Below are 21,873 nucleotides of genomic sequence, written 5' to 3'. Positions count from 1 at the left end.
AGTGCTGTTTAAGAAATAATTTACGCACTAAAAGAAAAAAAACATTGTTGATATGAAAATACTTACACTATTTAGAAAGTAAACATTAACAAAAACAAACTATAAACCATATGTTTTATTTACAAGTAGACTAACTGACACTTTTACTGGATATACTGAATTACCTTTACTGGATTAACGTTACGTGACGTAATTCAAGCCACAGCTTGGATAGTTTTACAGTATTGTTTTTCGTTTTCTTAATGGTATTTTTTCCGTGTAGATATAAATACGTGTTATTTATATAAAAGTTTAATTTTTATGTACAGGGATACAAGCTCTATTCCATAAAACATATTGCGAGTTACTTTCATCGTTAAATACGTCGGAGTGAAAGTTTATATTGAAAAACAAATAACAATTTGTGATCATTATATCATTTCAAGAAGATATCATTTTAAACTTTCGTCTGAATTGCAATATTTTCAGTTAAACTTGTAAACAACGTAATCAAACATGCACATCTCAGGTAAAGTAGATTAACCATCATAATCGACAGATTGGATAACTTGTTTTCTCCAGATGGAGAAGTTGAGATTATGAATACATTATAAACGTATCTCATGAGTCCACTGGCGTATCCAGGAATTTGAAAAGTGGGTCGTGGCAAGTCTTCATATTCGTTTTTGAATATAATATCTGTTTATTTTTATAACATTTAAATTTTATTATTTTCTTTATAGTGGTTAAATAAGCGTTATAACATTTCAGTAACATGTCACTTTATGACGTCACTTAGTTACTGCGAATAGTAATTTCGCTGAAATAAGAATTTTGGAACCCGTGAATACAATTTTGAGTGAATTTCATTAAGTTCAAGTTAAATAACATAAATCTAGGAAAATTTACATAGCAAAATTATGGAATGTAGGGAAAAATATTAGTGAAAACTAAAAATACAAACCAAAGAGGAAGGAAATATCCGCATGCCTCTCTCTCTCTGTGGCTACTCCATAACACTTAACACATTACAAACGTATTTCATGATTTCTAAGGATAAATTATCAGACTACCAACACTACTTTTATTCTCTTTCTCTCATAAAATGCATGATTCATCACTTTCGCCACTGTAATACTTATATAAAATATAAATTGTTAAAAAAAATTAAAAATAGAAATTATGTCTAATGTGTATTTTCTTTACAAAAATATGATGTTTAGGTGAGAGGTGGGGGTGTGTTTCCCAAAATCGGTAAGTCTAATGGTAGATTGGAATTAACATTTATTTATTATGTAGCATTTCAAACATCTTGTCTTATTGAATAATTTACAAGAACATATTTCTAGCATCGATTCTGAATATTCTTTCGATTTCTGTGTGTTTATACATATATATTGAATCACTGCTAAACTAAAAGCATCATACACTCCACTATTATATGATATCTGGTATTATTTTTTCAGTTCATCTTTATGTAGAGTTATTGATGAGAGGTAGAGTTATCTGAAACCACTATAACTCAGTAATAAGTGGTAAATCTAGTGATAGGACAAGTTTCATAATTATTTCATAGAAACCTGTGTATTATCCATAAAGATTAAACTAGCTGAATGAAATAATACTCAGCATTTAAATTTATCTCGGTTATGCATGAATGATGTAGAATTATATATTGGGTTAAGATATTTTTATTATGTTACTAATTAACAATAAGCTATGAGTAAATGCAAGTTTTTCATTCTTAACTTGTTTTTATGAAGTTCAAGAGTTAACTGTAGCTACTTTCATTTATGTTAAGCTGTTTTTTATTTTCTTTAAATTATGGAAAGTTCATTTCTTAACTCAAACTAGCTGTAAAAATAAAGAAAAACAACATACTTTGGAAACTTTACTTTTAACAAATAACAATTTAAAAAACGCACCAATAACCGATTATATCCTTCACAATGATTACATCAAGAAACAGGTGAGAAATGTATATTTTTTCCCACAAAGATTATAATTTTCTATATAAAAGTTTAACAAAATTATTGAATAGTTTACTTTCACTGTAGCCTACACTTTTGAAAATATAGATTTTTTCTTTCGATAGAGTTTTTTTTCACACGAATTGCCATATACTCAAAAATTTATTTGAAAGTAATGACTACAAATATAGTCTTCAAATTGAGAGATACTAATATAAGATCAATAAACAAGCCCAAAACTGCACAGCTAAAAACACTGAAGTTCCCATTAAACAACAACAACAACCCCAAGAAAAGTCTTACATCATTCTGTAATAAATATCTTCAAATCAATTCACCAAGTAAAAGTCATATAATGTTTTCAAGGTAATATTGTTTCATTTATTAAACGATAAATTTAACTAATTAGTATAGTTGTATTATTAAATATTCGAAAATTAAAATATTACCTGTTTCTTACAATAAAGTGTTCTGCTGTTTATGTCAAATATTTCTCTTTTTTTCCATATTCTCTTATTAAAATGGCCTGGCATAACCAGGTGGATAAAATACTCGACTTGTAATATGTGGGTCGGGGTTCGAATCTCCGTCATACCAAATATGCTCGCCCTTTAAGCCTTGGGATTGTTATAATGTGACGGTCAATCCCACTATGCGTTGGTAAAAGAGTAGCCCAATAGTTAGCAGTGGATGGTGAAGACTAGCTGACTTTCCTCCAGTTTTACACTGCTAAATTAGGGACGGCAAGTGCAGATAGCCCTGAATTTCGCGCAAAGCTATACAAGGGTTATCAGCGCTAGCCGTCCCTAATTTAGAGGGAAGGCAGATAGTCCTTACCACCCACCGCCAACTCTTGAGCTACTCTTTTATCAACGAATAATGGGATTGACCGTCACATTATAACGCCCTAACAGCTGAAAAGGCGAGCATATTTAGTGTAACGAGGATTCGAGCTCGCGACTCTCGGATTACGAGTCGAGTGCCTTAACCATCTGGTCATGTCGGGCCACGAAATTTTATCGAAAAACCGTCTTTTCTGCCTGAACTCCAAAGTCAATCTGAACCAGGCAGTTGCTGCCTACTTCACCTGGGTTTTTCCGTCATGTGTTATATCTCTCTTTGTATAAGACTAAGTATGTTATAGTGAAACAGTCTGGTAAACTGTCACTATTATTAGTTGCTTTATAAATGACAAATAACAAGTTACGAACACGAAAGAAACTGCTACGCAACTTTACTAAAAACACATTCTGTGAAATAGTGTCCATTACTTGTGAATATAAGAAAAATAATTTGCTTTTTACAATAACCAATATAATTATAAAAACAAACGTGTGGTTCAGAAAAATATACTCGTTACCCTTTCGTTACTCTGATAGTTACCCTTGCCAGCAATGTGCAAATAACTGATTATATGTATACTGCTTAATAATGTTTAATGTATTTAACTAGAACGAGAATTCCAATTTAAATTTATATTTCACTTCATTGAGACGTGAAGTTGAAAGGATTGACTCCCCATTTAAGCTTAATTATTGTACAGCAACAGAAATAGTAAGGTTCTAGGTAAAATGATAGTTGCAATCAACAATTTATAATTTACCATGTAACTTATATCTTATATGTTATTTACCATGTAACGTATATGTTATCACAGGAAAAATTAGAAGAAAACCAAAATAATTAAGTAATGAATTCAAACTTATTACTAGCTAATAATTTAACAAAATATCAATTTCTTTGATAGGTTCTTTACGCAGAATATCATGATAAGTAATGTGGAACGGACGACAACTGCCTGTTGTAAGGAACACAAATGCAAAGGACGACATTTCGAAAGTCTTCTTTCTTTCATCTTAGTCCCCCAGTGGCACAGCGGTATGTCTGCGGGCTCACACTGTTAAAATCCGCTTTCGATACCCGTGGTGGGCAGAGCATAGATAGCTCATTGTGTAGCTTTGTGCTTGATTCAAATCCATCAAATACAATTATTTTAAGGTCCTGGCTCGGCTCGGCACGGCCAGATGGTTAGGGCGCTCGACTCGTAATCTAAGGGTCGCAGGTTCGAAAGCCTATCACACCAAATATTACTGTGGGGGCGTTATATGTTACAGTTAGTCCCAGTTTGTTGATAAAATAGTATCTCATGAGTTGGCAGGGTTTTTGATGACTAGCTACTTTCCCTATAGTCTTACACTGCTAAATGAGAGACGACTATGACAGATAACCATCGTGTAGCTGTGCTCGAAATTCAAAACAATTAAATCTTCAAGACCCTGAAGTTGAAAGATGAAAAATTTTCGAAACATCGTACTCTACACTTGTTTTTTATTTATTTTTTTACAATTGGAGATTATCGTTTATTCTAGTTTTCTCATCAAAAAGTCAATTTTCACTGAACGTACAAAAACTGAGAAGTACATTTAGATGCATACGCTTTTGCATAAAAGAACATATAATATCTCATTTAATGTAATACGTTTGCAACTGTTGTCAATAATTAAATTTATTCTTTCATTTTCTCTATTGCCTTTTCTAGTAACGATTACACATAAAATATTTTTGCAGATAAAAATTAGCGTTTCATAGTAACCTATTCTTGCTGAAAAAATATTGTCTCGGACATTCACAAGAAGACTACAACTTCGATTCCTCGAGTTCTTAGTAATGTTTGGTAGATTAAATATGAAGATCATGAGAAAAGTACTATATTTGAAAAAAAATATATATATATATATGCACAAATATTGCTTGTAAGTTTTAAAGTTAATGAAAGGAGTTGAAAATGAAGGCAAGCTGTATCGAAAAAATATTTCATAAGTATAAAATTATAGCGTTAAAATTCGTGACGACAAAAAACCCACTTAAAGTAAATATGTATTTCAGGACGGTTGGTATGGGTATTAATGCTTTTACTAATAAGGCAGAGGACAACGTTTCGACCTTCTTTGGTTATCTTAAGGCTAACAAAAAACAACAAACAAACCTGAAAATGCCCTAAGAAGGTCGAAACGTTGTTCTCTGTTTTATTAGTAAATTTGTTAATACCCATACCAGCCGTGCTGAAGTAAATATATAGCGTTAAAAGATAAAAAGGAAAGGACGGTCGACATCTGTTTGTGTGTGCACAAGTTGTAATATTCAACATAGAAGTATGTAAAATAATGTTGTTAAAAATCCTTAGACAACAACTTAATTGTATGTACTTAATATAACATAACCTCTGCTGTTCTGTATTGGGTAACAATGACTTATCTTTTATCACTGGCTAGCAATTAATGATTAGGAACAATAGAAACGTTCATTCTATAAAGAGAAATGTTTATTTATGTCACAAAATCATTAACATTTTATATGTTCACGACAAACAAATACGCGCCAAACATAAGATCAGGTACATACGCAAAATGAAATAAAAAAAAATTCAGTTTGAAAACGCTATTTACACGTAAGAACAACAAACAAAATAATGCAACATATGAATATTCAATATAAATAGATAAAAAATGTTCAAATGATATGTGACAAACAAAAGATTTAAAATGGAATGTAACTTGACCAAAATAGCCGCAAGTGACGTCTTTGGATTGCTCAGTGTACACTTGTATAATTTATACGAATATTCATAACATGATCAAAGCAGATTTACTCAACAACTTTCACTACAGTTAAACTCTGTGGAATAATTAATACGCCAAATATAAAAATCTTTTCTTTTGTACCCTTTAAACCACGCCTGTTTACATTGTATTTATATTTAATATACTCCTCTTTACTTCATAAAAATATGTTATAAATGCTCAGTATCGCATTCATTCTTCTATCAGTACTGAAGCAAACTGAAATTCACTGTAATATATATAATGTTTATAATTTTTAGAAGTGGTAACTTTATTACGAAAGTAATTTCAAGTAGTTCCAATAGACTTTAACAAATCCAGACCGTAATAAAAGGACAAAATGGCGGGTTATACTTTATTTAATTTTGTATTAATTCCACAACGCTCGTAGTATTGTTAACCCTAGAATTCGTTTAAATCATGTTGTTTTTGTTCGTTCGTTATTCATAAATTTTAACACCTAATATCTAAAATATTATAACATACTTTTTACAGTCTTTCACACATTCATCGTTATATCACCTTATCGACTTCTGAGATTTCTAATGTAAAACTAAGAAATAAATATCATTATACAATTTTACACTTTTATTCTTATATTTTCAAACTTGGTTACACGAGTGTTGCCAAAAATACCCGATAAATTACAAAATAACTAATACTTTAATTATGCCTACCAAATCTTAAAATTCCAATTACGGTTACAGAGGTTTTTAGTTGAAGTGTTGTCCGAGTTTTCGCAATTTGATCTTTAAAGTGGCTTTGCTTAAGATGTCAGACCTTTTAGTTTTATTTTAAAGTACATTTAGTTTTGAGACTATATGAATAATAATGGGAAGTTTAAAATATTTTTATTGCTATTGTAACATTGACGCATTTTTTATCAATTAGCAGTAAAATTCTCTACGATTGGAGGAATATATTGTTTATTTATAATAATTACCTATATATATATATATATATGACATAGCTTTAACGTTAGAGTTACAAAAAAACATCCCTATTACAAGAATTTGATTATGGCGATTGAAACTAAAAACCTAAAAAAAGATATGACTGGTTTCCTGATCACATATTACGCTGTTAGAGAACTTTTCAAATTAATAAGCGTTTCATTTTATTTGTTTATTAAAAGAAACGAAGAAGAGACAGTTTTTACTGGAAGGTGTTTGTCTCATAGGGGTTCTCACAAGTCTGTGTTTGTTCAGAAGTCAGTTGGAATAATCTTAAACATATTGCAGGCATTTTATTTGTCACTTTTTACTGGAATAACTTGACTACTACTTCGCTACTTTCAAACATTAGGCATGTGCAAACCTATGTTCTTGATACTGTAGACATAGCAAAATATCATCAAGTCAGTGGTTATAATCTTTAAGCAGTGAATTTATTACACCCACCTTTAGTTCAAAGGATGAACTTTTCAGGTGTAACAAATACCTAAAGGTAATTTTGCAGCATAATAATCTTACATTCGAAAACTTCCTTCAATATCACTCTACCTTAAAAGTGTAGATGCAATATTAATTTTCCAGATATTTATTGTAAGAATGGAATATCTCTGTAAGTTCAAACCTACTTTTGATTGACTTACGCTTTGAATATATCAAACCAAAAATAACCAATTTCGTGTTAACTTTAAAAAAAAATCAACGACAAAAAACTCTAACTTCTATGTGTGTTTTTTAAATTATTAACTATTTATGGTATTTACAGTATACTGCATTGTACATTTCACACCATGTTTGAAAACAAAACTTAAATCTTTAATAAAGGATTATTAGAATACATTAAGACCATATTTTATTTCTTGTCTAACGGTAACTGTTTTTACTATAAATGAATTTCAAGTACTTTCTTCTTGTCTACGGTTGGAATGTTGAGAAATTATTTTTAAAACCAAATAAAGGCTCAACAAGAACTTTAAACCATCATCCAAACTATTTACACGTAGTAACAGTAGTAACTCATTCATAACCTTTAGTCGTTAATTGTTTGCTAAGACTTCTTTTCAAACAAGTGTTTGTGTCTTTTTTTTCTGATACTAGTGCGAAAAACAGTTGCTTTATTCGTTTTACGTTTTATAACATATCACTGCTACTATGGAACTTACTTTTTTATGGACATAAATATTACATACAATTGGAAAATTGGGTTTTATAAGACCCGAATCGCATCACTTCTTTCCGAAATAAAGATATTTACATCAACGCTACACCACACAAACGTTGTTCCAATATACATTGCACCAAAGTCTTTGACGGTGATATGAACACATTCAACTTGATAAAGGGATTTTTTTCTCAGTTTGCATTTATCTATAAATAATTAACTCATTCTGTTGGACAAATACATTATTCATTTATTTCTTAAGGTTATTAAAATTTTCACCAAGCATGCAGGCTTATCAAAAGCAGTCGACTATCATGCAGTTTTGGTTTGGCTTTATCAGCTCATCCACGGGATGAATTACTTGTAAAATTTTGGGAATGAATAAATTAAGTTTTTTTTTTTGTGTATACGTGTGTGTTACTCTAATTAACACACACTTTCAAGTTCGTCAGACGTTCGTCGTCCTTTTTGTTTCTGGCGAAACCTGAGAAATTCTTTTTTCAATGCAGCGCATCGTGCTTCGGTGTTATCGTAAGTGTTAGGTTTTTTTGGTCTGAGGTATGATTTATGGTGTATTTCACTGTCACTGAGCCCACGTTCCGAGTTATCAGGCATAGATGGAAGATACGTATGATTGGATCCAGAGAATGTTCGAATTCTGCTCAAAACTTCTGATTCCAGTGGTAAAACTGTATCAAACTCATAGTTCTCATCCACTGATGCATCAAGAGGCTGAGATATTGTTGGTCCTCGAAGATCCCCGAGAGTGGATGATCCTTTTGGTGCAGCAGCGATGATCCCTGGCGGAGGGCCACTGCTTCCTGAACTATGACCTGGAGAAGTAGAAGATTGTACTGCAGAGACATTACGGCTGGCAAAACCACTGCTACTACTACTGCGATTAATAACACCAAGATCCAGTTCTCCCTGCAAGCTATCTCCATGGGAGTGTGAAACTGATGCTGCCTTGCTTCCTCGTCCTGAGCTTCCACTCGTGATGCTCGTTCTAGAATGAGGAAGACCAGGACCAGGGTGTACAGTTTCCTCTGGTAGAAGAGGGAGGCGTCCCTCATTCTGAGAGAAGCTAAGTGGCATTTGCTCAGTGTAACAAAGAGAAAATGGAGCTATTTGTGTGTCTTCCTCACCTGAAGGTGTGGTTGGTGGTGATCTGGTAACTGGCTCCTGAAAACCCACATAAAACTCTGAAGCACCAACTTGAAAAGGTTCTCCCCGATGTAGTGCTCCTTTTCGCACACGTTCAACAGCCCCAAGAAGTCTTTCTCTTGTATAAGTCATTGGTCGATCACTGCTACTGGTGTCACTACTATCGTGTTGTTCGTCACTTTGCTTTGGAATACTATTACGAACCTGAACGAACGGTTTTACTTTAACCTTAGACGGTGAAGGATTTACACGAGCTATTATTCTGTCAGACCTAGGAGGACAACTGTTAAACATTGGTCTATTATAGTAGGATTCGCTTCTATTTGTCTTTCTTTGTGGCACTGGTATAGACTGATCTCTCAGATATGATTGACCAACAGTTTTCATATTCATACCCGCCGAAGAAAATGAATCTTCCATGTACCAGCGGGGTCCCTGGTGTGGTGCTCTCCAGTATATGGGTCTTGGATGGTAGGTTGGGGGTGGAGCAAATGGTCGGGGACCAATCATGTGAATGTGGCGTCCATCTTTCCAAGTGCCATACTCGGGCTCTTGTCTTAATGGTGGTCTCATAAGAAGTGTTATACCACTTGGCCGCTTTACTGTTTGTGGTGCTGTATCACGAACAAGAGGATGTACTTTTGCTTGGGCTTGAATTGGCCGCTGAATTGGCCGGAACTGAGCAGATGGGCCCCTTATAACATGTTTTTGAAGAGGTCGCAGGGAGGGCAGTTCATAAGAAGGGGTTAGATTTGGACTCCACCCAGCGAAATAACTAGATACAGTGCTAGGAAAGGATTTTTCGGCTGAGGAAGGATGTCTAACAGAACTGAGATCTTCTATTAGAAAGGGTCCAGCAGCAGTCAAACCTGGGCTACTAGTACGGAACCTAGGATCCCTGGGAGAATATACGGTAGGAATTGGTTGACTGGCGAGACTGAACGAAACCTGGGAGCGGGGAGAAAAGCCCCGACTACCAGCACTGGGAACTCGAATGTAGGGATGGACAGAGTGATGAAAAAGACTACTCCGACCGCTAGCATCACTGCAAAGACTAACTTGTGACCTGGACGGTGAGAGGAGTCGAGCATCACGTGGAGCTCTCTCCTCGCTTCCATTGTCATGCAGTACAAACTTTCCTTCTGGCGTTCGACTAATCCATCCCAGCGGCCGCGAGTACTCAAGTTCCACACGATACTGGACAGATTTAGGGATCCGGCGGCCTCGACGCACGTGGTCCACCATTTGTGGCCATTCTTGAGAGTCACAATCTGGACCAGATGATGCGACTGGATTTGAGTTCGAATATTGTCCAAAGAGACAAGCCACACTGGTGGAGAGACGACATAGAAGTGTACTTACTAAACCTGATATTCCGCTCTTTGTTCTGAAGGGTAACGATCCATCGCTAAAAAAAATAAAATAAAACATAAAGAACTACGTATTTGTGTCACAAAAATAAACCAATTGACGTAAAATAAATAGTCATAAATACTATGAAAGAAACGTTGGAACCGTGGTTAAGCAGTCTGATTACAAGAACATTCTACACGTGATATTAAACATTCACTTACCTTAATTTTATTGCTGGAAACTAGGTTGACATTCAGAGGGCTTGAAAAATTAATGAATGTTTTATGTAAAATAGCTTATTTTAATTATATTTAAAATTAACTTTTCAAAATGGCATAAAGCGTAATTCATAAACATCACAAAACATTTAAATTAAACACAAACTTTAAAGTAAAAAGAAACTAGCGATTTTTGACAGTGTTACACGCTGACACAACTTTAGCGTTATGATTATTTTGGAGTTTTTTTTAACTGTTATGATTGTGTTAAAATTAGTTATTTAATTTCTAAAAACGATAACTGATAAGCAATGTTTAAAAAATAATCACGATTAATAAAAAATATTATATGATAAATGAAATATTAATATTCTAGAACAAATTCAAAATTTAAACACAATTTATACTACTGTTATATTTTAAAATGTAACTGAGATTCCATGTTTATTTTGTGCTCTTTCTAAATATTACTTTCAAAGTAAAATATTTAAAGCAGGAGCGTGCAGTATGATCTGTAATACGTCGAAATTGTATATATGCCAGAAATCCCTATTCTGAGTTACTTTAATGAAAACATGATAAATTATGTAAGATAGATTTTCTCCAGTGTGATGAATTTTAAAAGCAATACTATTAAGGTCGTTATGAAATAAGAAATAATTGGTAAGATAAAGGAGATTGGATCAAACAAGAAAAAAACACAAATTAAGATATAAATAAAAACTTTCGAAATACTTTATAGTTTATCTAAATGTTAAAAAGATTGCTATATATTTAAATACATAGCTTACAGAAAAAACCACTGAAGAATATACCTAGGATATAAAACTAATATAATATTTTACACATAGATAAATGTGACAGATTGTGTGAATATTAAATAACTTAGAGCTTCTTTACATATTGTGTGTGTCTTCTCATTGTTATGGTATTGTATTATTTGTTGTCATTCATACTGTTTTATTCATTAGATCTTTTAAATAAAAGTAAGGGTTAAAAGTGCTGTAATGGAAGTATGTGGCCAACGTATCTGTTAAACAAACTTATCAGGATCACAAGAGAAAATCCTCAACTTATTTTACACTGACTTCGATTCAATTTCTTTGTTTTGAATTTCACGCATAGCTCCACGATGGCTATCTGCGATAGCCGTCCTTAATTTAGTAGTGTAAGACTAGAGGGAAAGATATGTAGTCATCACACCTACCACCAACTTTTGGACTATTCTTTTATCAACAAATTGTTGGGTTGACGGTACATTTTAATGCCTCTACGGTTGAAATGCACAATAATTATCCAACCCTGTGACCCTCAGATTGCAAGTCGAGCGCCCTAACCATCATTGGACGAGGTATAATGTAACTTAAATGTAGGAAACAAAATACCCTTTTTTAAACTTATCGATGACATCCCATGGCCTTGAAATTTATATAGAATGGAATACTCCAGATTAGCTCTTTAAACTAGAAATACTTATACTTAAATATCAATTTGTTTTAGTTGCACTTTTACAAATACGAGATACAATTAATAAATAATATTTCAAAAATAAATTACTATTTTACAGTAACCGCAATATTTTGCTAAATATATTTCAAGCAGTTAATTCTGATATTTCTTCTGGTGGAAATTATTCTCAATGGTGTTTATAATTAGTAATTTTGAGACGTCCTTCACAAAGCATTTAAAGTATACACTGCGGAGTACATGAATTAAAAATTAATAACGCAAGATATTGCTGTTGTTCTTTTAAAAGTTTTACGCAATGCTATGCAAAAGCTGTGTGTTCTTTGCAGTTATCAATTCTGTTTATTTTTCTGGTTAAAATAAACTCAGTAAAGTTAACTGCTGCCGTCCCTAATTTTTGAAAGTAAATCAAAATGAAGGCAACCAGCCGACAGTTCCCACTACCAATCTTGGGGAACTCTTTTACTAACAAGTATTCAGATGGACTTTTACAGTGTAACGCCCAACGACTGAAATATGGAGCATGTTCGGCGCTGAATTTCTATCCCGCAACTAATTGACTGTGAGTTAAGAGTCCTAACAAGCAGGTTCATTAATTCAAAACTGGTAGACTGAAGAAAAAGCAGCTGGTCAAAAGCGCTCACGTCAAAGATTGGACTACTGTTATTTTACCAAACAGTAAGATTTTTTACCTCCACTTTTGTAGCGCATCCACAGCCTCAAAGTTGGGTGCATGTATTTTGCAACAACGATACCGAGCTATAAACTCTTGAATTCAAAGTTCAAATACTTAATAATTTTTAAGGGTTGCGGGGATTATTGTTTTAATTGGTTATTTAAAAAAATATTTGCCGAATTGCAAGTAAATTAAAGAATAACTAACTAAACTAACTAAATAGATTTGCCCATCTAGTTTTATGTGTGGAGTTTGGTTTGTTTGGAAATAAGCACAAAGATACACAATGGGCTATCTGTGCTCTGTCCAGCACAGATATCGAAACCCGATTTCTAGCTGTCCGAGTCCGCAGACATACCGATGAGGTACTAGAGAGAATTATACGAGGGCTAATAGCCCCCAAATTGTTAAGTTACGTAAACATCTTTGTTAGACGATACATGTTTTTCTAGTTAAAAGCTAAGACAGTTATTAACTAATAGGTCAATATGAGGGACACAAGTAAAAATACATACTGTATTTATCAGTTAAATGTTTACTGGGTTATGAAAAAAAATAGTGTTTGTATTTCTCTATTAAGACATTAATTAACTTTCCAGTCTTTAACTTGGGTAGGTTTCGTGTTTTAAACTTTGTTCATTCGAAGGTACTTTGTAGGTAAACTGTGGCGACAGCTGTGATTAATAACTTGTACACCACAATAGTCTGATGCCAAACCACACATAGACTTTCAAAATCACACGAACTAATAACAGTGTTAACGTCTGTATTCTCACGACGGCTGGTATGGGTATTAAAACTTTAATTAAATTAAAGTACAGAACTACGTTTCGACCTTCTTAGGTCATCTTCACCTTAACAAAGAGAGTTTGCTACAGACCATTGCCGAACATATGTCTTTGGGACGAGAGTGTAAACAGGTACGGGATTGTAAAGGGCGTTGCAGTTGATGTTAGGTTGTTACTCAGTTCAGTCATAAAGGTGTTCTTTTACATTTGTTTAATATTGGTTTGATTTGTTTTATAAGTAGGGCTTTAATGATTTTGCGTTTGTTTATATCTGTTTCCCTACTTAGTATATAGGTATTTCTATGATTATGTTGTGTTTATTTGATTTGGAGTGTACAAAAACGTCTGAAGACGTATTTTTGGTATTCTTTGATTTCGTTTACATTTTCTGCTTGTTTCTACAAGATAGAAGTCGTGGCAGTTGTTGCATTGTATTTTATAAATTATGTTGGCGTTGTGTTTGTCAGTGTAATCTTTACATAGTATGGACTTTAATTTTGGACTTGGTTTTTGAATAAATTTGTTGTTTAATGGAATATTTTGTTTTGTGCTACGTTTTTTTCCAAATGTTGATTATTTTTCTGTTGATGTTGGGAACATACGGTATGCAACAGTATAAGATTTTGTAGTTTGTTGTATCTTGGGATTTATTATTGTTTGTTTGTTGTTGACCGTGTTGTTGGTCTCGTTGTGTGCGGATAATTTTTTGAACGGTTTTTGAAGGTAATTTGTTGATATTGATGAAGCATTGTTTTAGTTTGTTGATTTAATCTTTAATTTTATTAGATGAGCATAGTTTCGTGGCTGTGTTTATTTGGTTTCCTAATAGGTTGGGTTTTTGTTTTGTTTCATGTGGTGAGTCCCAGGGAATGTATAGTCTAGTACGGGTGATTCCTCTGTGGATTTATGTTTTGAATTGTGTATCGGTTCTTGTGATCTTGAGGTTAAAAATTACTATTTGATTAGTTTTTTTCTTGTTCACATGTGAACTTCATGTTGAGGTGTATGGAGTTAGCGTGTCTGTTTTGTAAACGTAAATCCAGCAACTGTTTCGTCAATATATCTGTACCAATGTTCTCAAGATGGCTGGTATTTTAATAAAAGTTTTAATACCCATACCAGCCGTCTTGAGATACATTTTTACTTTAAATGGGTTTCTCGTCATCACGAATATCTGTAAGGTGAATGTAAGGCTGAATTGATCGCTTAAGGTTGAACCTGTGTCATGAAAATGTTGGCTAGAACTGATGGGAAAGGATTTCCCATACTTAGAGCATTTATTTGTAGGTAGTTTTGGTGGTAGTGAATTCTATAAGGATTGCTAACTGGTTGCTTGGGATGTGTATCAATGGGTTGGGATTTTATATCCAAGACGTGGATACATTTATAATGATGCATTCAGTTCTTCCCACTATATTTGGCAAAGAATAGTTCAAGAGTTGGAAACGGGTGATTTTGGTCAGGACAGTCAGGTGCCTTCCTTCTATTCTATCACTTCAAAATTATGGACGACTAGAAAACATAACCCTCTAGTGTAGCACAAACAACAACAATCTGATGCTGAGAACTGAAATTACTGCTGATAATTTAAAATCTTTAAGACCATAATTTAACTGCTTACCTATTGTACCTCCGTCCGCATTTGCTGCATATTGTAGAATCGATGTAATTTTTATTAGAACATTAAGGTAACAAATCATTAATAGTTACAGATATATACAACTAGTTTTAATTGTAACGAATCGCACGTACATTTTTTTTTCCAAAGGGCATATTAAAAAGTAGTTAAAACATAACCACTTTTTTGAAATTTTGGAAAGTTTATAAACTACTTCACTCAAAATAAATGGATGAAAGCTTTAAATACTGTAAGTCGTAAACACGTTTACATATAAAAATACACAAATTATCTCTTATTTAAAAATATATTTCACACAGTGCATTATATATTATCTTTAAACACATTTCAACGATAAATGTGTTTTCATATATTCATAAAATAATTAATATTTATTAGAAGTTCGTATTATTATGATTAATAAATGTTTTTTACGCTTTAATAGACAAGGAAGTAAGAAAGAGACAGACAGTAAAGAAATTCACCTTTTTTCCTCCTTTGGGAATAGAACAGTGAGTAAAAGGAAAAAACAGTTAATAAAGACTTATTACTGATACATATATACAAATATCAAAATATTAACGATCATATAAAGAACAATAATTGCAGGATAAGCATTAGGTACACTTAAAAATTGGAATAACTCATTAAGGATATTAAAAATTACGTCCTGGAAGAAGGTGTGTTAACACTAAAGTAGTGTTAGGACATATTAGAAATAAATCTTAGGTTTCAGCAACATTTTCTTTCCATGAAAAAAAGATATGAAATAAGTTATAAAAAGATGGTTTTCGAAATAATGGAAGAAATGTGAAGTGAGAAAAAAAAAACAGGTAAAGTTAGCTTTTTGTACAGCAGTAATAATTCTGAATGGAACACTAATCGTGTGTATTTTTCACATAAATCGTAGATAAGCCATTTGTTTTATAAACAGAAATATGTTTTTAAAGCTAATCTAACAACGAATTGTATGCCAACTTTTTTCCACAAACAGGATCTGATAAATGACAGAAACTCTCAACAGGAGTTTGGAGTAAGATAACCAACTTATAATAAACAAATATTTCACAAGACAAGAATTGTTGATTTACGTTATTTTATGTATATAAAAGTAGAAGTTACTTTATTTATAGAAATGACTGAGGCTTGCCAGAAGATTCTCAAAATATAATGATAATCGCTAAATTAAATAACTTCTAAATATTTGTGATAACAAAATTCAATCATTTGTATTATTACACAGAACTTATCATGTTTCACCAAAGTAAGGTGTGTATGGGTTTCCACAAGATATTACGTCTCCAATACTGAGTTCCAGAATAAAATATTTTGTTTTTTGTAATATAACATTTCTTAAGAACTTCCTTCATAAAAATTGTTCATTTGAAAAACAAGTCAAGCTTTTATAAGATTTTATTATAATTAATCAATCCAGTAAATATATTCGGAATAATAAAAATGTGTTGCTATTTGTGTATGTGGGATGTTTTTTTTTTTCTGAGACTATAATATAAACATCCATCAGATGGAGAAAACCACACAAATACATATTTTTAAATTTCCTACAGAATTATAAAAACAAAACAAAACATGTTTGTTGTCACCAGAAACGATACTTTTACTGTTGTGCTTGTGTTTAGCTTGTAACGAAACAACTATTCTCTTAGGTGTACATAAATCAAAAAGTAAAACGTGTGCTTTTATGTTGTACCAAAAAACGCAAAAATATGTTAAAATCCAATACGAGTGAAATGTACGAACAAAATAATGTACCATGATAAATATACATATATTTTTGTGTTTGCTACTTTTCGAGAAAACAAAATTACAAATTAAAATACCGTTAATAACGAGAATTTATTAAATTTTAATCGTTATAGGTTATGGTTTCCAGAATTACTTATTTATGGCATTAGATAGCAAGGTAATTTTAGAGTATCTTAATTCTAATGTACAAAGTTAGATTACTGTTTATCAAAACCACTTAACGGTTTTGGGTTAACGAAGTCAGAGTATGAAAAATAAACAAACAAAATTCTCCATTATTGATGTTAATATAGAGTTTATCTTTCCAAGTCACTTATAACTACAGTATTAAAAATATGATAAGTTTTAAGAAAACATTAACATAATTTTTAAATGGAAGATTGAAGTATTATTAAACGACAGAACTTTGAGGATAATTATCGTAGTTTTTCAATATTATTTGTCTCACAGTTACGACAGAAAGTGTTCGTACCCCTGCGTCCCGAGTGGTTTTTTGCTCATAACTTAAAAAGTATCACGAGTAGGCTAATAGAAGTATCTTATTTTATAAAAATTATACTAACACACATCTACATAAATAAACTGTTTATAAACAAATAACCAAAAATAGGAGGAGCAGAAAGTGTTCCTACAGTTCAGAACGTGTGAAAAAACTGATATTCCCGTAAAAATTATGTTTAGTTTAGCGAATAAACTACATTATACCATTCCAGAACTAGACACTGGGTTCATAATTATTGGAATTTAGCCAGCAAAAAAAGTACTTCCGGCAATTTAGCGCCGTCTCCGTCATTATCTGGTTGGTCATTATAGCGAACAGGAAACAACTGTCCAGTGATTTAAAAAACGAATTATTGTAAAAACAAGTCTCGTGTGTCTCTTTCCGGTATTGCTACACAAGTTAATGTGCCGAAATCTACAGTTCAAAGCATAATTGCCAAGTTTAAGCTTACAGGATCAACTGCTTACCTCCCTCGTTCCAGACACCTCACCAAAATTCCAGAGAGAACCAAGAGGAAGGTTCTTAGAGAAGTAAGTAAGAAACCCTCGTTTAACACGTAATAACATACAGAAACTGGTAAGGGAAACTGGGGTTGAGGTAAGCACCTCTACAGTTACGAACATGTTACGCTCTTCTGGGTTCAAAGCATGCCGTCCTCGTAGAACTCCATATTTAAAGCCTGTTCATTTAGAAGCACGATTGAGGTATGCAAGAAAGCATGTAGATAAACCCTTTACCTATTGGAAGAGTATTTTTTGGTCAGACGAGACTAAAATCTAGCTTTTCGGCCACAATGATGTTCGCTATATTTTCCCTAAGAAGGGCGAAAGAATTCTTCCAAAGAACACCGTCCCTACAGTTAAACACGGAGGTGGCTCGATCATGCTATGGGGTTCCTTCAGCACTTCTGGTGTAAGAAGCCTTCGCCGAGCCAACGGAATCATGAAAACAGAAGAGTACGTTGATATATTAGGCACTTATATCAATAATGATGCTGGAAACGTGCGGCTTGGGCGTCGTTGGATCTTCCAGCACGACAATGACCCTAAGCACACATCAAAATATGTGCAATCCTGGCTGCAGAGGAACCGTATAAGCGTTCTGGAGTGGCCATCGCAGTCACCCGATCTCAACCCAATTGAAAACGTTTGGCATGAGTTGAAGACCAGGGTTCATCAGCGTCATCCGAAAATTTGCAAGAGTTGGAGGCCTTCTATAAAGAAGAATGGAAGAAAATACCAGTCGAGTACTATCAAACGATCATTGAGAGTTATGAGAGAGATTGTGCCAAGTAATTCACCTGAAAGGCTACACAACTGACCATTAAAGTAGACAAACGAACACTTTCTGCCCCTTCTATGTTTGGTTATTTGTTTATAAACAGTTTATTTTTCGTTCAATTTATATAAAAAGTTATGCAGATTTGTACTAGTATCATATTTATAATATACTACACTTTCATTATCCTAATCATGATACGTTTTAAGTTATGAGGAGAAACTACTCACGACGTAGATGTACGAGCACTTTCTGTCGTAACTGAATCTTTTTTATAAGGTGTAGTTATCTTGATACTCACTTTTTGATTGGGGACGGACTACCAGCATGCGCGTGGCCCCCATTTCTGGAATCTGCAACAGGGCAAGTCACCATCATATACGCTAAAAATGTCAAAATGGAAAAAAAAATCTCAAGAAATATATTGATGTTATGTTTGTAATTGGAAAGTACCTGCGGTGTAAAATGTAAATGGTTGAGTTGTAAAGAAATGAAGTTGATTAGCTCTACGAAACAATGTGAGGTTTGAAAGTGACAGATAAGTAAATGTTATTCAAAATGTTGTTCTAATGCTTGGGATAACTGAATATCTCCTTTGAGAGTCCAGAACTATAATGTAATAGTAATTATACTCAACAGATGGCGTTTAAAGTAAATTAAAAGTAAATTATTTCTAAATTTCAAAACCGAAAGTTACCAAATTAAATTTTCGGTGTAAGGCATGATTGTGTATTTGCTTTTTAGGTATAATGAAAACCAAAAGTTACTGAAGTGTACAAAAAAACAGTAAAATAGGTAACCAGTAAAAGTGTTTATGTAGCCCTCCTTAACGTACTTACCTTTTTCTGCTTTTCTTCGTTTCCTCTTATTGCATATTTTGACAGCGCATATTGATAACACTATTGCTGCTATGAAGAATAAAATTCCACCAACTACACCAGCAGTAACAGCGCGGCTTTTTGTTGTCTCATAACTTTCTCCTATAATAACAGAAATATTATACGCCCTAATAATAAGAGCAACATAATTCCTATTAATAACAAGATATTTTTGAAAACGACATCTAAAAAAGTCATCACAATAACAATACAAACCATTAATTATAAATTAGGTTGTCATACGTAAGTTTCTATGTATTACATAACCATTACCGACGATTACAACGGTTATAAAGGAATAAAACATCTATATAAATTGCAAGTAGAAAAAGCGTTGTATGTCAGGAAAATGACGTTACTGGAAAGAAATGTAGAGTATGTAAGACATTTGATCGTATACACTAATGTTAGACAAAACACTGCTTTTATAATCTGACAGAATATAATCAAACTTTCATGTCGTTTTGCCAATTGGCCAAGCGCGTAAGGCGTGCGACTCGTAATCCGAGAGTCGCGGGTTCGCGCCCGAGTCGCGCTAAACATGCTCGCCCTCCCAGCCGTGGGGGCGTTATAATGTTACGGTCAATCCCACTATTCGTTGGTAAAAGAGTAGCCCAAGAGTTGGTGGTGATGACTAGCTGCCTTCCCTCTAGTCTTACACTGCTAAAGTAGGGACGGCTAGCACAGATAGCCCTCGAGTAGCTTTGTGCAAAATTCCAAAACAAAAGTTTTGCCAAAAAGTGCTATTTTCAATAAATATATGTATTGTATAATATGTATATACATTATTAGGAGACAAAAGCTTTGACTTGTGTTTTTTTTACCTTTAACTAGTTAGACTACGAACTTGTATATACATGTTCGAAAAAAATATTCTCAAAACATCTTTGAAACTAATTTTTCTCCCTCTCTCCATGAACATTAAAGTATTTCAGATGTCAATCGATAAGTGGCAAATAGACTGCTACGCGGCTTCAATTTATTTATTTTTTTTTTTTGCATGTTGGTCGTTCAAAACTGAACTTCTGATTTTTAACAAATAATAAAAAAATGCTGAAATTACACTTTTATCATACGTATTCAGAGAATGTCGTAAAACAGTGATGAAAAATTAAAATTGTTCGTGATTATGTCTCACTACTAGAGATTAATTATGTCTAAATAAATATTCATTCTCCCAATAACAGCTGTTTCGATAAACTTTATGAATGTTCGATAATAAATTAAGTGGCTCTTGACAACGTAGTGAAGTATTTGATTTTTTTTAGCTGAATGACATGCAAGTCGAAGTATCTCATGATATTAACGTTTCCAAAGATATATTTTTATGATAAAGTGATAATGGTTAGGGCACCATAACGTTGGATGTATATAAGTGACAAAGTAAAGGTAATTAATCATTTGATCTCTTAATTTAATTAATTTATATTAATATGTTTAAAACCAGCAAAACATGTACTTACCTTATGATCATAAATATTATAATTATAATTGGAAAAATTAGATAACATGCAAAATTTTCAATAAGATATAATAATTTCGAAAAATATCAATAACATAATGAATTTTTTATTATATCTTTTCAAAAGAAACGAAAATGGATACAGGTTAAAAGTATTATGATAAAAGTTTAGGGAAAATAAAAATTAGGGCTTTACATATAAACTTAGATCGTACCTGCAACGGTAAGAGAGACGTCCGGACTTGGTTGTCCTACCGACATAATTGAGTAAGCATAGACACGAAATTTGTACTGACCGGAGGGCAAGTCCTTAGCTGTCGTGCCATAACAGAGAAATAAATTAATAAATTTACAAAAAAAATTAAATACTATTTATGGGATATTGATTAACATTTCCTGTCTTTGGAGCAGTTCTACACATAAAACCATTTAATGTTTACTCAGAACTGTATATGATTTGTGGTGATGTTTTAGCACTAAACGTTATTTTTAGATATTACACAGAGTCTTTGCATACAACATATCACTGTGTTGGTACATATTTAGGGTTTTGAGAAACGTTTATTGAACGATTATTATATCTGTGAATAAACGTTTGACAATTATAAAAATTGCAAATACTGTACCTGTTTAATCATGTTATAAAAACACGTTTTATAAAACAAATAAAATAATTCTGCGCCTTTCTACACTATTGTAAATGGTCTCGTTAAAGCGCACTAAGAAACTCTACTGGTTCGATTTACGTGGTTGTTTGAAGTATACATTACTTTTTCATCGCTGTTTCTACATAAAGGGCATATTACAGCTGAGTAAGATAATCATAATTGATCTGAGTGATTACGTGATTTTGACAAGGAAGAGAAATATCCTCCAAGTTTTGAATGCGTGTTTCTGCTTACAACACACATAATTCACAGCAAAGAGAAGCCATATAATTATCTTAAAGAATCTGCCTATTTATAAACTTAGAAGATTCTGCTCAGAAATGCAGTATCTCTTAGTACAATCAGAAAACTCA

General features: G+C 32.8%; 1 protein-coding gene across 2 annotated transcripts in view; it reads right to left on the bottom strand.

Annotated features, from left to right (window-relative positions):
- Positions 1-5,284: 5,284 nt before the first annotated feature.
- Positions 5,285-21,873, bottom strand: part of LOC143230873 (protein turtle-like) — a 270,370-nt gene continuing 253,781 nt past the window's right edge. The window contains exons 13-16 of one of the 2 annotated variants that reach the window (XM_076465157.1): positions 21,068-21,166; positions 19,352-19,492; positions 18,814-18,895; positions 5,285-10,253 (exon numbers count right to left, since the gene is read on the bottom strand). In XM_076465157.1, coding sequence (XP_076321272.1) covers positions 8,108-10,253; positions 18,814-18,895; positions 19,352-19,492; positions 21,068-21,166 — 2,468 coding nt within the window. In that variant the 3' untranslated portion in view covers positions 5,285-8,107. The remainder of the gene's footprint in view (positions 10,254-18,813; positions 18,896-19,351; positions 19,493-21,067; positions 21,167-21,873) is intronic. The other variant, XM_076465158.1, reaches the window with a different exon arrangement.

Source organism: Tachypleus tridentatus, chromosome 10 (genome assembly GCF_004210375.1).
Source record: "Tachypleus tridentatus isolate NWPU-2018 chromosome 10, ASM421037v1, whole genome shotgun sequence".
NCBI lineage: Eukaryota > Metazoa > Arthropoda > Merostomata > Xiphosura > Limulidae > Tachypleus > Tachypleus tridentatus.
Note: the sequence above shows the minus strand (reverse complement) of the source record. Positions and strands in the feature narration are given on the sequence as shown.